The sequence below is a fragment of the Micromesistius poutassou genome (genome assembly GCF_964030765.1).
Source record: "Micromesistius poutassou genome assembly, chromosome: 16".
Classification (NCBI taxonomy): Eukaryota; Metazoa; Chordata; class Actinopteri; order Gadiformes; family Gadidae; genus Micromesistius; species Micromesistius poutassou.
Window position 1 is genome coordinate 16,889,526 of NC_140286.1, and position 16,470 is coordinate 16,905,995.

The 16,470-nt window shown below is 53.7% G+C and overlaps 1 protein-coding gene across 1 annotated transcript in view; it reads left to right on the top strand.

Annotated features, from left to right (window-relative positions):
• Positions 1–8,719, top strand: part of LOC311360715 (MAGUK p55 subfamily member 7-like) — a gene marked incomplete at both ends in the record, with an annotated part of 28,582 nt that extends 19,863 nt beyond the window's left edge. The window contains 7 exons of the mRNA XM_084480818.1: positions 1–145; positions 3,222–3,302; positions 4,125–4,218; positions 4,376–4,484; positions 4,933–5,085; positions 8,072–8,188; positions 8,474–8,719. The exon at positions 1–145 is cut by the window's left edge and continues 23 nt beyond it. Of these exons, the coding sequence (XP_084336944.1) occupies positions 1–145; positions 3,222–3,302; positions 4,125–4,218; positions 4,376–4,484; positions 4,933–5,085; positions 8,072–8,188; positions 8,474–8,719 (945 nt within the window). The remainder of the gene's footprint in view (positions 146–3,221; positions 3,303–4,124; positions 4,219–4,375; positions 4,485–4,932; positions 5,086–8,071; positions 8,189–8,473) is intronic.
• Positions 8,720–16,470: the final 7,751 nt, after the last annotated feature.

Consider the following 16,470-nt stretch of genomic DNA (forward strand, 5'->3'; position numbering starts at 1 on the left):
CTGGGCCGGCGGGGCGGCCGCCAGACGGACCCCAGCGGGAGGAGGGCCCCCGGGCTGGAGGGCCTCGCCCGGGGCCCCGCCTACCTGGAGGTGGTCCCCTACCACAGGGGCCCCACAGACCGGCCGCGCCTGGTCCTACTAGTGGGTAAGACAGACAGACAGACAGACAGACAGACAGACAGACAGACCATAGTGACAGACAGACAGACAGACAGACAGACAGACCATAGTGACTGACAGACAGACAGACAGACAGACCATAGTGACTGAAGACAAACAGACAGACAGACCATAGTGACAGACAGACCATAGTGACTGAAGACAAACAGACAGACAGACCATAGTGACAGACAGACAGACAGACAGACCATAGTGACATAACAACCAACAGCAACGTGAACTTTCAAGCCCAATCTGAATATACAATTAAACAGGCCCTATTATTTTAGAGCACACACACACACACACACACACGCGCGCGCGTGTGTGTGTGTGTGTGTGTGTGTGTGTGTGTGTGTGTGTGTGTGAGGAACATCATCACTCCTCTGTTCTGGTTGGAGGATGAATCCTCTGTGGCCCCTGAGGGCCCCCCAGCCCCCTGAGGGCCCCCCAGCTCCAGCCCCCTGAGGGCCCCTGAGAGCCCCCCAGCCCCCTGAGGGCCCCCCAGCTCCAGCCCCCTGAGGGCCCCTGAGGGCCCCCCAGCCCCCTGAGGGCCCCCCAGCTCCAGCCCCCTGAGGGCCCCCCAGCCCCCTGAGGGCCCCTGAGGGCCCCCCAGCCCCCTGAGGGCCCCTGAGGGCCCCCCAGCTCCAGCCCCTGAGGGCCCCTGAGGGCCCCCCAGCTCCAGCCCCCTGAGGGCCCCCCAGCCCCCTGAGGGCCCCTGAGGGCCCCCCAGCTCCAGCCCCCTGAGGGCCCCCCAGCTCCAGACCCCTGAGGGCCCCTGAGGGCCCCCCAGCTCCAGCCCCCTGAGGGCCCCTGAGTGACAGGAGAGAGGAGAGTGAGAGGAGAGGAGAGTTTACTGTAGGGGCCCCCCACAGTTAAGGCCTTTACTGTAGGGGCCCTCCACAGTTAAGGCCTTAACTGTAGGGGCCCTCCACAGTTAAGGCCCTTACTGTGGGGGCCCTCCACAGTTAAGGCCTTAACTGTAGGGGCCCTCCACAGTTAAGGCCTTTACTGTGGGGCCCTCCACAGTTAAGGCCCTTACTGTGGGGCCCTCCACAGTTAAGGCCCTTATTGTAGGGGCCCCCCACAGTTAAGGCATTTACTGTAGGGGCCCCCCACAGTTAAGGCCCTTACTGTGGGGCCCTCCACAGTTAAGGCCCTTATTGTAGGGGCCCCCCACAGTTAAGGCCTTTACTGTGGGGCCCTCCTCAGTTAAGGCCCTTACTGTAGGGGCCCTCGTCATGGCCTTGTCATGTTAATAGAATCAGGGGTCAACTGTGATCAAGAGAGGAGGCAATGAGGCAATCTGTGGAAAGAACAATAACAGGGTGAGAGCGAGAACGCCACGCACTGAGTCGTGACGGGCGGGTGCACGCAGCGATACGGAGCAGATGAGGAGGGGGGAGGAGGGGGGGCTGGATCAGGACGAATTGGACCCCTGATAATGTCAGCCAAGAGCTCCATCAGCGAGCTGGAACGGTCGGCGCAGCCGGGGTTTAGATTTAGTCCGCTTTAATTGTCTTGGAGCTTATCCCACCTGTGGATTCTGTTTAGTGAGCGCCGTGAAGGCACCGGGGCCTCAGCGGAGCGGGACGGCGTATCAGCACGTTGGCCCGAGGCGTGGGGGGGGGGGGGGGGGGGGGGGGGGCGGAATGGCTTCAGCAGCAGCGTGCTGAGGGCCTCGGTCCAGGGGCCCTCACCCTATCTCCTCAGTCTCAGAGGACTTTCTGACATATTTCAATTAACTAATAGACTGCCGTGGCCCCTGGGAACCCCCCAGAGCCGGACACTTTGAGTCCTTTACGATGGGGTAACGTCTAAACGACGGCCCAACAGGGGGAACGGATCCGTGTTGCACTGCGCTGCCCGGCCCGCTCTGAGCAGCTGGAGGCTGGGGGGGAGGACGAGGAGGGGCGCTGGAGCTGAACCCGATCCTTGGAGCTCGTTTTGAGGTCATGTGATGGAAAAGGAATGCCAGGAATCTTTTTAAGTCTGATGCAATCTGGGGGCCGGGGCTCGCGTTGATAAAACTGATACTGATCAAACCCCAGATAGCATGTGTGCATGCGTGTGTGTGTGTGTGTGTGCCTGTGTTTCTTTCTGTGCGTGTATGTGTGTGTGTGTGTACATGTGTTTCCTTCTGTGTGTGTGTGTGTGTGTGTGTGCATGCGTGCGTGCACGTGCGTGCGTGTGTGTGTGTCCTTCTCAGAGCTCTTTGTGTCTGCTCCTCTCCTCCTCTGCTCGTCGGTCGCTGTCCCCTCTGAGCTCTGATCCATCCCTCGTTCATGTGTTCTGTTCCCGTCTCTCTTCTAACCTCAGCAGCTCATTGGTTAAAGGACACGACGTCCATGTGAGGAAAACATCACCTCTACACACTAAACACTCAGACACGGCTCCTCCTCTCTACTCTCTCCTCCTCTCTCCTCTCCTCCTCTCTCCTCCTCTCTCCTCATCTCTCCTCCTCTCTCCTCTCCTCCTCTCTCCTCTCCTCCTCTCTCCTTCTCTCTCCTCTCCTCCTCTCTACTCTGTCCTCCTCTCTACTCTGTCCTCCTCTCTCCTCTCTCCTCATCTCTCCTCTCTCCTTCTCTCCTCCTCTCTCCTCATCTCTCCTCTCTCCTCTCCTCATCTCTCCTCCTCTCTACTCTCTCCTCCTCTCTACTCTGTCCTCCTCTGTCCTCCTCTCTCTTCTCCTCCTCTCTCCTCTCTCCTCCTCTCTCCTCTCTCTCCTCTCCTCCTCTCTTCTCCTCTCTCCTCCTCTCTTCTCCTCTCTCCTCTCCTCTCTCTCCTCTCTCCTCTCTCCTCTCCTCATCTCTCCTCCTCTCTCCTCATCTCTCCTCCTCTCTCCTCTCTGCTCATCTCTCCTCCTCTCTCCTCTCCTCCTCTCTCCTCTCTTCTCCTCTCTCCTCCTCTCTCCTCTCCTCCTCTCTCCTCTGTCCTCCTCTCTCCTCTCCTCCTCTCTCCTCCTCTCTCCTCATCCTCTCCTCTCTCCTCATCTCTCCTCTCTCCTCTCTCTTCTCTCCTTTTCTCCTCTCTCCTCTCTCCTCTCTCCTGTGGCCCTCCAGGGCCCCCGGGGGTCGGCGTGAGTCAGCTCCAGCGGAGGCTGCTGGTCTGTGACCCCGAGCGCTTTGGTGTCTCCGTACCACGTAGGTCCAAGTGCAGAGCGTCTCCATGAGGGTGTAAATATTAATCCATTTGTATCGATTAATCCATTATACAATCGATTATACAGCCGACGGTTCGATGCATCGATTCGTCCGCAAGAATACAGATTATTAAAAAAAAATAAAGAAAATAATAAAAAATATATATTTTTTTTTTACAGTGAATGGGCTGATTGCCGTACTAGACTTGTACAGTAATCACTGAAGTGTGTATAGAATACTGTTTCTGTATTCTCAATAAAAGGCAAATGATTATTTTTTTTGTTTATTTATTTGATAGATATTATATTAATAGATATAATGTAAAAAATATTGAGTATCGTATCGAATCGAATCGAATCGTGGGGAATTCTGAAGTATCGAAAATAATCGAATTGTTGGCTTAAGAAATCGATATTGTATCGAATCGTCACGAAGGCTCCGATTTACACCCCTAGTTCCCACGATGTAATGTTGTCTCCTTGTGATGATGTCTGGCCTACAAGGCCACTGGTAGCTGAACTGTGCCTACAAGGCCACTGGTAGCTGAACTGTGTGCACCAATCGCCTCGCTCTCTTTCTGTAGTTCAGCCTCATCTCATCAATCTTTCTCTCTCGTTGTCTTCCCTTTTCTCTCACCCTTCACCTCCCGGTCTCTCTTTAACTCTCTCTCTCCCACCCTTTAACGCCCCCTTACTCTCTCTCTTTCCCATCATCTCTGACACATACTCTTACTTTCACCCTCTCTCTCTCTCTCCCTCTCTCTCTCTCTCTCTCTCTCTCCCTCTCTCTCTCTCTCTCTCTCCCTCTCTCTCGCTCATGCAGATACATCACGGATGAGAAAGGTAAAAGAACAAGACGGAGTGGACTACTACTTTGTCTCACAGCGCCAGTTTGAAGAAGACATCCTGAACCATAGGTACCTGCCACTTCACGATCAACTCCAGATTAAGTGTCCTGGGTTCGATTCCCGTGTCTTCAGTTCACACCGGAGACCCCCACCTGCTCCTGAAGGTCACGGCCACAGCGTAGACGAGTGCCCGGTGAGCCGCGAGGGTCTCTCCCTGTCTCTGCAGGTTCATAGAGTACGGGATGTACCGGGGCCATTACTACGGGACCCGTGTGGACGCCGTGGCGGAGGTGACGGCCGGGGGGAAGATGTGCCTGGTCAACCTGCACCCGGCGGTGAGTGGCAGGCCGACAGGCGTCGGTCAGTGATACACGCATCATAACCATAACAGTGGCAAAGGTGATAATTATAACTCGTATAACATGATGAGAAATGGAACTGGATAACGTGGGCAGTGTGGGGGGGGGCGCCTCGAGGCAAAAAGGTTTCAGGTTTGATTCCGAGCGTCCACAGTCTATCTGTCGGCCTTCTTCAGCTGAACAGGATCTATCGTCCTTAACAAACTGTGTCTTAATGAACTCGACTTTGGATAAAAGGGTCGCTTGATGACCAGATACGACCTACTAATACCAGACTAAATGACGTACTTTCCACTTGTTTTTCCTTCTAGTATTTCAGCAATGAGGCTAGAACAGGCGTACTAACAGTGTGTGTGTGTGTGTGTGTGTGTGTGTGTGTGTGTGTGTGCGTGTGTGTGTGCGTGTGTGTGTGTGTGTGTGTCAGGCCATAAAGCGTGTGTACACGTCCGAGTTCCGCCCCTACGTGGTGTTCGTGCGCCCGCCGCGGCTGGAGGAGCTGCGCTTCACCCGCAGGAGAGCCCAGTTCACCTGCCCCCCCCCCGGGGAGGGGCCCCGGGGCCCGGCCAGGACCTTCTCAGTAAGCAGACCTTCAGGGGGGGGGGGGGGGGGGGCGGTGTGGGGCTCAGCAGTGTTGTGCAAGTTCATACTTCACATGAACAAAGTTCAAAGTTCAGTTCATACAAAAGAAAATGAATAAATTCACGTTCATAGTTCACCAAAAAAAGAAAAAGAAAAACTGTGGGAGTGAGTATTCTGTGCTTATCTTTTAAAATGAATCCTCTCCATTACCTGCTGCCAATCACTACCATCTCAGATTGTTGTGGATATTATTTGTACACCTGTTTCATTCATCACAACTAAGGCAGTAACTCGAATTTAATAAACATGTCATCTGGACCTAAGCATCAATTCAGAACGTCACAAAATCTGAACTAGTTCAAGTTCAAGTTCTTTAGTTAGAAATATGTTAAGTTCAGTTCAAAGTTGTTCTTTTGAACTAGTTCATGCACAACACTGGTGCTCAGTACTAGGGGTGGGAATCTCTTGGCACCTCACGATTCGATTCGATTCCGAATTCAGATGTCAATGATTCAATTCTCAAACGATTATCGATGCATCTCGATGCAACAATTTCTTTTGTGTACATTACCATTCAGGATTTTCAAAAATATATATATTTATTCTACTTCAGATGCAGCCTTGTGTGGTTGCTATAGAAAAGAATTAGCTACATCTGAGCTAACGTTATTCACCATAGTTCTAAAGGGGACTACTTTTTGAGGGAGATTAACTTAAACAGAGTATACATTTAATAAGCATGCAATACGAATAAGAAAAAGCATAATTATTAAAGTATCTGAATTGTTTTATTATGTTGGCAAGCAAGAAGTAGAATAAACGGGATAATCACCTCAAGGCAGGGCGATAAACAGTTTGATATGCCCGGCTCGTGGACGGCTCCTGCCTTGAGGTGATTATCCCTTACATATTTGCTACTCAGTTTGCTACTCAGAGTTTGCTAATAACTTCCTACTTGTGTGATGATCATTAAAGACAATCAACAGATGAATTACCTTATCTAATATTTTATATTAGATAAAGTCGGTTCTCTGCGCAGAGAACCTGCAGGCAAAAAGGAGAGTTTTCTGTAGCGCTCTGCAGCAGGCCAACAGAATGTTGCAGCAGGTGAACATTTTTTCTTAATTAAAATTCCAATTATTAACTTATCTGCATCGAGACGGAATCGAAAGAGAGAATCGCGATGCATCGAAGAATCGATTATTTTTACCGCCCCTACTAAGTACCCCGGCTTTCCTAGCACTCTGAGTCCCTCTATTGGTACAGTACACCTATATATCAAAGAGCCTGTTACGTATTGACCACCGCGCTACGTACCTCAACATGCAAGGCCCAGCAATGGGCAACGCCGCCTCATGGACTAAGCTGTGCTCTCTCACATGCTAGCCACCAAGAGGCTGACCGTGCTCAGGCAGAAGTCCTGTAACACGCCATCGCTATGTGCTACAACGCACGTCTGTGGAGATGAAACCAGAAACATACATCAGCAAAGGTTAGGTCTGAAGGTTTGAACCAATAACCTTCATACGGCTGGGCTGCTCACACACAGACGAGGTGTGTGTGTGAAGGACAGGCGTTCACATCACCACCACGACACACCCCTCCTCAAAACCCCCGCTGCACCGCATACCACCGGACACGTGTGGTCTCTGAGGGCAGCTGGACGCCCTGCGTCCTGTAACAGACAGGCATGACATCCCCCCCCCACACACACACACACACACGCACACGCAAAACACAAACACACACACACACACACACACACACACACACACACACACACACACACACACATGCATACCTTGCACATGGCTGACCTTGTAACTTCCATGTGACGTTTAAGACCCTGAAGGTGGTCCACAGTGTCGGGGGGGTGGGGGGAGGGGGAGGGGGGCTGTACTGTACTGGAACACATGGGGAGAATACGTCAGTATACACAGAGCCATGCCTTCTGGGGTGAGAGGGTGAGAGGGTGAATGGGGCTCCATGGCTGATAGTGTGTGTGAGGTGGTGAGTCAATAATGGCACATGCCATTTTACTAGCTGGGTGATAAAGTGAGTGAGTGTGTGAGTCAGTGAGTGAGAGGGTGAGAGGGTGAGTGAATAAGGTGGACAATGCCTTTTAGTGTGTGGGAGAGAGAGGAGGTGAATGAGGGTCCATGCCTTTTGGTGTGTGTGTGTGTGTGTGTGTGTGTGTTTGAGTAGATGAATGAGTCAGTAAACGAGGGTCCATGGTTTTTAGCAGGTAAGTGGGAGGGTGAGGGGGTGGGTGAGTGAGTGAGTGAATGAGGGGGTGAATTATATATTGTTCCCTATAATAGTTACATTACATTGATGACAGCGGGTCAGTGAATCAAACAAGGTGATGTTTACATGGAGCAAATGCAAAGGAAGTATGGATACATGAAGTATGAATACATGAAGTATGGATACATGTAGTATGAATACATGAAGTATGAATACATGAAGTATGGATACATGAAGTATGAATACATGAAGTATGGATGCATGTAGTATGGATACATGTAGATGTGGATCTTAAAACGTACATCACTGACCTCAATGAAGAGCTTCACAGAGCACAGAGGAGGAGATCCGTTATTTACACCAACGAAAAAAAGACTGAGAGCCGGTTCCCGCTGAACCCAAACCGCCCGGACCCCCCCGGTCTGCGTGGGGCTCCGGGCGGGCCTGTGTCCTCCGCGGGGGAAGTCCCGTCACATCGTTACTGCCATCTGTCTGTCCGCCTGTCTGTCTCACCCTTATTAAAAACCTACGGGGCCAAACACCTGCCCTGACCGGGCCGCGCAACATGACCCCAAACCGCTAAACAGAGACGGAGCGTGTCTTACAGGCTGAGCCCCCACGCTCTGCTGCCGCCGTGGCACCAGGGCCAGCTGCTCTCAGCGAGAGCAGGTACACAGGAAGGTCAGATTAGGCTTTGTCGTTACACTCAACATTATCTCAATCCCCGTTGTGGAAAGGGCCGGGCCGGAGCCAAATACCTCGTCTCCATCCCGGGGTTTATTGGGCCCGTCTGCTCCCAGGCGGAGACGTTCACGCTGCGCAGACCTTTGGACGACACGCGGAAAACGGCGGAAGTCAGCGGTCCATAGACTTCCAAAGAAAAGGATATGATGCGTTCAAATATTAAAAGTACAAATCCAAACATGGTATTGAAATAATTCACATCATCGAGCACATCATTCAAATTGATTTGACCCTTTATACAAGATAGACGCTGGAAGGCCTTTCTCCAAGTCCCGAAGCAAATAAATGATATCCTGTCTATTTGAATTGTGACTCCCTCCTCTTATAACTGAGGTCCGACGCACTAACACACCAACGCGTCTCACCCCCGTCTTCCCACCCTCCCGCCTTCACAGGAAGAAGACTTTGAGGACATGATCAGCTCGGCCGAGGACATGGAGGCCGAACACAGTCACATGTTCGACAAGGTGGTCGTCAACGGCGACCTCACCACGGCGTTCAGAGAGCTGAGGGCGGCCCTGGAGACGGCGTGGGGGCCGGACCTCCAGTGGCTCCCTGCGGAGTGGGGCGCGGCGGAGCGGGTCCAGGGCCCGGCGGCTGAAGCCGGGGGGTCAGGGGACCACGTGGCGGGCCGGACGTAGAGCTTTGGGCGCTGCCCGGCTGGCACATGCAGGCGGTACAAATGCAGCGAGCCGTTACAGAGGCCTCACCCTGAACAGGAGCGCACACACGCGGGACCACGGCACAGCGTGGGCTGAGTGGCGTGTATATTAGATCTTTAGATGTAAACAGAATGTTTAGTTCTCTGATAGTTCCCCTTGTTTGCCGTGTGTGTTCGGAGCTCCTTTCTATGCGTCCTATGTGCTTAATGACCCCAACAGAAACCCCCTCTCTCTCTCCCCCCCTCCCGTCTGTCTGAGAGGCACATGCTCTAACATTATTTGTCTGGAACGTTGTCGGCACCAGGGGACCGGGGATTAAAAGAGTAGATGAAAATCATACACTGTAAAAGAAGGGGGGGGGGGGGGGGGAAAGTAAAAGTCCCCAGTGAGCGGTGGCCGTAGACGGCCCCCCTCCTGCCAAGTTACAAACATCAGCATGGAATTACTCTGACAGTTGCTGCACTTCAATTAACTGTAATGCACACCAGAGAAATATTATTAGTGCCTGGCCGCCAGAAAGAGTCGACGAGCACACTCCCTGTACGCAGACCCAGCAGCAGGAGAGACATCATCAGAACCAGATCGAGTAGAACAGAGTAGCTCTACAACAACATGGCGGTAGGAGTATTGTCGTGTACCATTAGCCTGATTGTCGTACTTCCAATGTTTCAGATAAATCGGATTGATTAAATACATTTCAGTGTGAATTCTTTCGTCAGTTTAATAGAATGAACATACGCGTGCACTAGTGTGTGTGTTGGTGGGTGTGTGGGTCTGAAACATACAGTATGTGAAGCGGGTTATGTTACACACATGGTATACATGTGTGTCGCAACACCGTCATCATCATCATCAACGTAAAGCTCATTAAATGTGTTGATAAGCTTCACAGCCTCATTAGGAACACATTGAGAGTCATTAGCTCCATGAGCAGACCCTCAGTGTTGTGTTTGACGGGTCTGACAGGCCGGCTCTCTGATTCCAAGGAGATATTTGATGCCGATCAATGTGGGCTTTTCACCACATTTCCTCCACAAAGTCGACAGTTTAAACTAAATGAAGTCGTTGGAGCTGGTCCGGGGCCTGGCCGGTGGCGTCCCCCTCAGAGGGAGATGTTGTGGTCAATTGGGTGTCAATGAGTGTTAATGTGTCAATCACTTCATGTTTGAGGGAGGAGTGGGTGGGGATGGGGTTTTATGATGTAAAGGAAATGTTCCTCTGTAGATTTAGGGCTCTCTCAGGCCTTCTGCCAGAGCAAGACTGAACAGGAGTTATGACTGCACTTAAAACCATAATGTCAGAAGAAGAAAAACAAGCCACAGTGGAACAAGGCATGGCGAGAGGAGGGTAAGATCAACGGAGAGACCTGGTGGTGGTGGGAGTGACCTGGTGGTGGTGGGAGTGACCTGGTGGTGGTGGGAGTGACCTGGTGGTGATTGGAGTGACCTGGTGGTGGTTGGAGTGACCTGGTGGTGGTGGGAGTGACCTGGTGGTGGGAGTGACCTGGTGGCGGTGGGAGTGACCTGGTGGTGGTGGGAGTGACCTGGTGGCGGTGGGAGTGACCTGGTGGTGATGGGAGTGACCTGGTGGTGGTTGGAGTGACCTGGTGGTGGTGGGAGTGACCTGGTGGTGGGAGTGACCTGGTGGTGGTGGGAGTGACCTGGTGGTGGTGGGAGTGACCTGGTGGTGGTTAGAGTGACCTGGTGGTGGTTGGAGTGACCTGGTGGTGGTGGGAGTGACCTGGTGGTGGTGGGAGTGACCTGGTGGTGGTGGGAGTGACCTGGTGGTGGTGGGAGTGACCTGGTGGTGGTGGGAGTGACCTGGTGGTGATGGGAGTGACCTGGTGGTGGGAGTGACCTGGTGGTGGTTGGAGTGACCTGGTGGTGGTTGGAGTGACCTGGTGGTGGTGGGAGTGACCTGGTGGTGGTGGGAGTGACCTGGTGGTGGTGGGAGTGACCTGGTGGTGGTTGGAGTGACCTGGTGGTGATTGGAGTGACCTGGTGGTGGTGGGAGTGACCTGGTGGTGATTGGAGTGACCTGGTGGTGATGGGAGTGACCTGGTGGTGGTGGGAGTGACCTGGTGGTGGGAGTGACCTGGTGGTGGTGGGAGTGACCTGGTGGTGATGGGAGTGACCTGGTGGTGGTGGGAGTGACCTGGTGGTGGTGGGAGTGACCTGGTGGTGGTGGGAGTGACCTGGTGGTGATGGGAGTGACCTGGTGGTGGTGGGAGTGACCTGGTGGTGGTGGGAGTGACCTGGTGGTGGTGGGAGTGACCTGGTGGTGATGGGAGTGACCTGGTGGTGGTGGGAGTGACCTGGTGGTGGTGGGAGTGACCTGGTGGTGGGAGTGACCTGGTGGCGGGAGTGACCTGGTGGTGGTTGGAGTGACCTGGTGGTGGGAGTGACCTGGTGGTGATGGGAGTGACCTGGTGGTGGTTGGAGTGACCTGGTGGTGGCGGGAGTGACCTGGTGGTGGTTGGAGTGACCTGGTGGTGGTGGGAGTGACCTGGTGGTGGTTAGAGTGACCTGGTGGTGGTGGGAGTGACCTGGTGGTGGTGGGAGTGACCTGGTGGTGGTGGGAGTGACCTGGTGGTGGTGGGAGTGACCTGGTGGTGGTGGGAGTGACCTGGTGGTGGTGGGAGTGACCTGGTGGTGGTGGGAGTGACCTGGTGGTGGTTGGAGTGACCTGGTGGTGGGAGTGACCTGGTGGTGGTGGGAGTGACCTGGTGGCGGTGGGAGTGACCTGGTGGTGGTGGGAGTGACCTGGTGGTGGTGGGAGTGACCTGGTGGTGGGAGTGACCTGGTGGTGGGAGTGACCTGGTGGTGGTGGGAGTGACCTGGTGGTTGGAGTGACCTGGTGGTGGTTGGAGTGACCTGGTGGTTGGAGTGACCTGGTGGTGGTGGGAGTGACCTGGTGGTGGGAGTGACCTGGTGGTGGTGGGAGTGACCTGGTGGTGGTGGGAGTGACCTGGTGGTGGTGGGAGTGACCTGGTGGTGGTGGGAGTGACCTGGTGGTGGGAGTGACCTGGTGGTGGTGGGAGTGACCTGGTGGTGGTAGGAGTGACCTGGTGGTGGTGGGAGTGACCTGGTGGTGGTGGGAGTGACCTGGTGGTGGGAGTGACCTGGTGGTGGGAGTGACCTGGTGGTGGTGGGAGTGACCTGGTGGTGGTTGGAGTGACCTGGTGGTGGGAGTGACCTGGTGGTGGTGGGAGTAACCTGGTGGTGGGAGTGACCTGGTGGTGGTGGGAGTGACCTGGTGGTGGTTGGAGTGACCTGGTGGTGGGAGTGACCTGGTGGTGGTTGGAGTGACCTGGTGGTGGGAGTGACCTGGTGGTGGTTAGAGTGACCTGGTGGTGGTTAGAGTGACCTGGTGGTGGTGGGAGTGACCTGGTGGTGGTGGGAGTGACCTGGTGGTGGTTGGAGTGACCTGGTGGTGGTGGGAGTGACCTGGTGGTGGGAGTGACCTGGTGGTGGTTGGAGTGACCTGGTGGTGGTGGGAGTGACCTGGTGGTGGTGGGAGTGACCTGGTGATGATGGGAGTGACCTGGTGGTGGTTGGAGTGACCTGGTGGTGGTTGGAGTGACCTGGTGGTGGTGGGAGTGACCTGGTGGTGGGAGTGACCTGGTGGTGGTGGGAGTGACCTGGTGGTGGTAGGAGTGACCTGGTGGTGGTAGGAGTGACCTGGTGGTGGTGGGAGTGACCTGGTGGTGGTGGGAGTGACCTGGTGGTGGGAGTGACCTGGTGGTGGTGGGAGTGACCTGGTGGTGGTGGGAGTGACCTGGTGGTGGTGGGAGTGACCTGGTGGTGGTTGGAGTGACCTGGTGGTGGTGGGAGTGACCTGGTGGTGGTTGGAGTGACCTGGTGGTGGTGGGAGTGACCTGGTGGTGGGAGTGACCTGGTGGTGGTGGGAGTGACCTGGTGGTGGTGGGAGTGACCTGGTGGTGGTGGGAGTGACCTGGTGGTGGTGGGAGTGACCTGGTGGTGGTGGGAGTGACCTGGTGGTTGGAGTGACCTGGTGGTGGTGGGAGTGACCTGGTGGTGGTTGGAGTGACCTGGTGGTGGTGGGAGTGACCTGGTGGTGGTTGGAGTGACCTGGTGGTGGTGGGAGTGACCTGGTGGTGGGAGTGACCTGGTGGTGGTTGGAGTGACCTGGTGGTGGTGGGAGTGACCTGGTGGTGGTGGGAGTGACCTGGTGGTGGTTGGAGTGACCTGGTGGTGGTGGGAGTGACCTGGTGGTGGGAGTGACCTGGTGGTGGTGGGAGTGACCTGGTGGTGGTGGGAGTGACCTGGTGATGATGGGAGTGACCTGGTGGTGGTTGGAGTGACCTGGTGGTGGTTGGAGTGACCTGGTGGTGGTGGGAGTGATCTGATGGTGGTGGGAGTGACCTGGTGGTGGTTAGAGTGACCTGGTGGTGGTGGGAGTGACCTGGTGGTGATGGGAGTGACCTGGTGGTGGTGGGAGTGATCTGATGGTGGTGGGAGTGACCTGGTGGTGGTTAGAGTGACCTGGTGGTGGTGGGAGTGACCTGGTGGTGATGGGAGTGACCTGGTGGTGGGAGTGACCTGGTGGTGGGAGTGACCTGGTGGTGGTGGGAGTGACCTGGTGGTGGTGGGAGTGACCTGGTGGTGGGAGTGACCTGGTGGTGGTTGGAGTGACCTGGTGGTGGTGGGAGTGACCTGGTGGTGGTGGGAGTGACCTGGTGGTGGTTGGAGTGACCTGGTGGTGGTGGGAGTGACCTGGTGGTGGGAGTGACCTGGTGGTGGTGGGAGTGACCTGGTGGTGGTGGGAGTGACCTGGTGATGATGGGAGTGACCTGGTGGTGGTTGGAGTGACCTGGTGGTGGTTGGAGTGACCTGGTGGTGGTGGGAGTGATCTGATGGTGGTGGGAGTGACCTGGTGGTGGTTAGAGTGACCTGGTGGTGGTGGGAGTGACCTGGTGGTGATGGGAGTGACCTGGTGGTGGTGGGAGTGACCTGGTGGTGGTTGGAGTGACCTGGTGGTGGGAGTGACCTGGTGGTGGTTGGAGTGACCTGGTGGTGATGGGAGTGACCTGGTGGCGGTGGGAGTGACCTGGTGGTGATGGGAGTGACCTGGTGGTGGTGGGAGTGACCTGGTGGTGGTGGGAGTGACCTGGTGGTGGTGGGAGTGACCTGGTGGTGATTGGAGTGACCTGGTGGTGGTTGGAGTGACCTGGTGGTGGTGGGAGTGACCTGGTGGTGGTTGGAGTGACCTGGTGGTGATTGGAGTGACCTGGTGGTGGTTGGAGTGACCTGGTGGTGGTTAGAGTGACCTGGTGGTGGTGGGAGTGACCTGGTGGTGGTTGGAGTGACCTGGTGGTGGTGGGAGTGACCTGGTGGTGGGAGTGACCTGGTGGTGGTTAGAGTGACCTGGTGGTGGTGGGAGTGACCTGGTGGTGGTGGGAGTGACCTGGTGGTGGTGGGAGTGCCCATGACAGAGCCAGTTATTAAACGGTGAGTTTAATAACGACATAAATGCGCTCACCATCAGGGATGCTCACCTGGTATCTTCTCACCAGCCCTCACCCCACAGCTGGTCTCTGACCACAGCAGCGCCCAGCAGCCCACTCTCCCCACATCCTCTCCTGCCCAGTCTTTGCTTAAAGTCTCAACGGCGAGGCCTGCCAAAACGTGACAGTATGGTTTGACCACACCGTTGAGAATCCACAGCGCACTCTGAGCTCATTTCAACGCCGCTATAGACAGTGGCACGTTCCAGTTATTCCCACACTCTGTTTAATGTTCACTGCTGCCAACTTCAAACATTTCCCTGAGAGAAATTAATGTCAATTCTCCTCACACAAGGTCCCGCTTTGAGAGGGCAAAAATAAACATGTTCTGCAAAGGATTTGTCTCTACGTGGGAGTTTCAGACTTCTGTGCTTCTGGAAGCCATGTAACACGTGCTTCACGGCCGTACTGTGGTTATTACCTCACTTACTAAAAACTAGTTTTACACAGAAAAGGACTCAAAGTGACTGAAAGTATTTTAAAAGTTATTTCATAGTAATTCCTTTAAGAACAAGGATACTGATATAAATACTGGCTAAAAATAACGCTAGCCAAAATGTACTGATCCATTTTGTATTAAAATATATTAGCCTCCATCACTACATAGCATTTTAGCTACGTGATGGTAAAAAAAAATAATTTGGGAAAATATGTAAAATTTGCCTAATTTTTCAGAACATGGTACCATTTCAAAAACATCTAGATCATGCTAGCAACTCAAGGTCTTGTTAATGTAGAAACAGATATGTTTTTTTATTAATTGGGACTTCTCGACAGGAAAAAAGCAATGTAAGAAAGCAGCTATTTTACGACCAACTGTGTAGGACGCACATACCATGCAAAACGATCCCGCCGAAAAGACTATTTATGTGAGAGGTCTCCAGGCTGCCGCCGGAAGGTGTGCTCCCACCTAACGTCAACAGCGGAGCGGCGACCGCACCGCACAGAGGGGACGCGCGCAATGGGCTGTGACCCTGCGTGGCGCGCGCACAGAGGGGACGCGCGCAATGGGCTGTGACCCCGCGTGGCGCGCGCACAGCGCTGCCGTGGAATGCTCGCCTGGAATTTACTGCACCTTCGGAGACACGCCGCTCCAGGTGTTTTTTAGCTTTGAAAAAATAGGAGAAAACGGTAGAAACGGGTTGTGACCTAACCTCACAGGGAGACATATGGGCATGGATTAGAAGTGTAACATGCTCTTAAGAGTTTACAGGTCTACTTGGAACAAGAGTGTTTTGGTTTAGTGAAAGTGAAACGTTTGTGTGCATGAACAGAAAATGATTTTGATGATTACAGATTACTTTCCTTGTCTAAATATAATTACATACCTGGTGAAATGATGTTGACAAACGGTAGTTTGACTTTTCAACCCCTGTCCTGGGCCCGTTCCATGGTGTTATCTTTACCCGCTGTTGTGCTCCGCTCCCCGCGGCGCGCTGCCGTCGGACCTCGTTCACGTCCTGCGCTCAGGGAGGAGCCCCGTGTGCACACGGCCAAACGCAGACAAGAAAACATGCGCTATTATTTCTTAACCGTTAACCATGCTTACTCTCTCTAGACATTGTAAAAAGGCACGCCATTTGACACCCCCACACACACACGCACACGCACACACACGCACACACGCACACACACACACACACACACACACACACACACACACACACACGAATGCAAACGGTAACTGGACCCTCCTGCTCACAGGGCAGACCGGTGTCGTGCCAGAAGTTGATTTTTGCCAGAAACTGATTTATGATAAGTATTTGTGAGACAATAAAACATATTTTAACACATTTGGCGGTGATGAACGTTGGCTGTTCAGAATGTAGGCCAATCAAGCGTTTATGAAGCGATCATTGAATGATCCGATAATGACGATAGTGTGAGAAAGATCATCAAATGTTTGTTTGTTTTTTTATCTCTGTTTATGTGTTTGATAGCCTCCTGTGTGTCCAGTAGCCTAATAGGCCTATTGTTGTTGGGTAGATGGTGATTTATATCTGGCTTGTATTTAGGCAAATAAAGATATTTTGAATCGAGATTGTTTATTTGTTTCTGCCTCAAAATGGCTTGCCCGCGGACCGGAAATCAGTTTCTGGCAAAAATCAACTTCTGGCACGACACCGGCGCAGATCTGTTTAAATGTTCCATTGTTTACATTGCATTTCTTTTACTGGCCAATTTGTACTGGTATCCCTTCGAA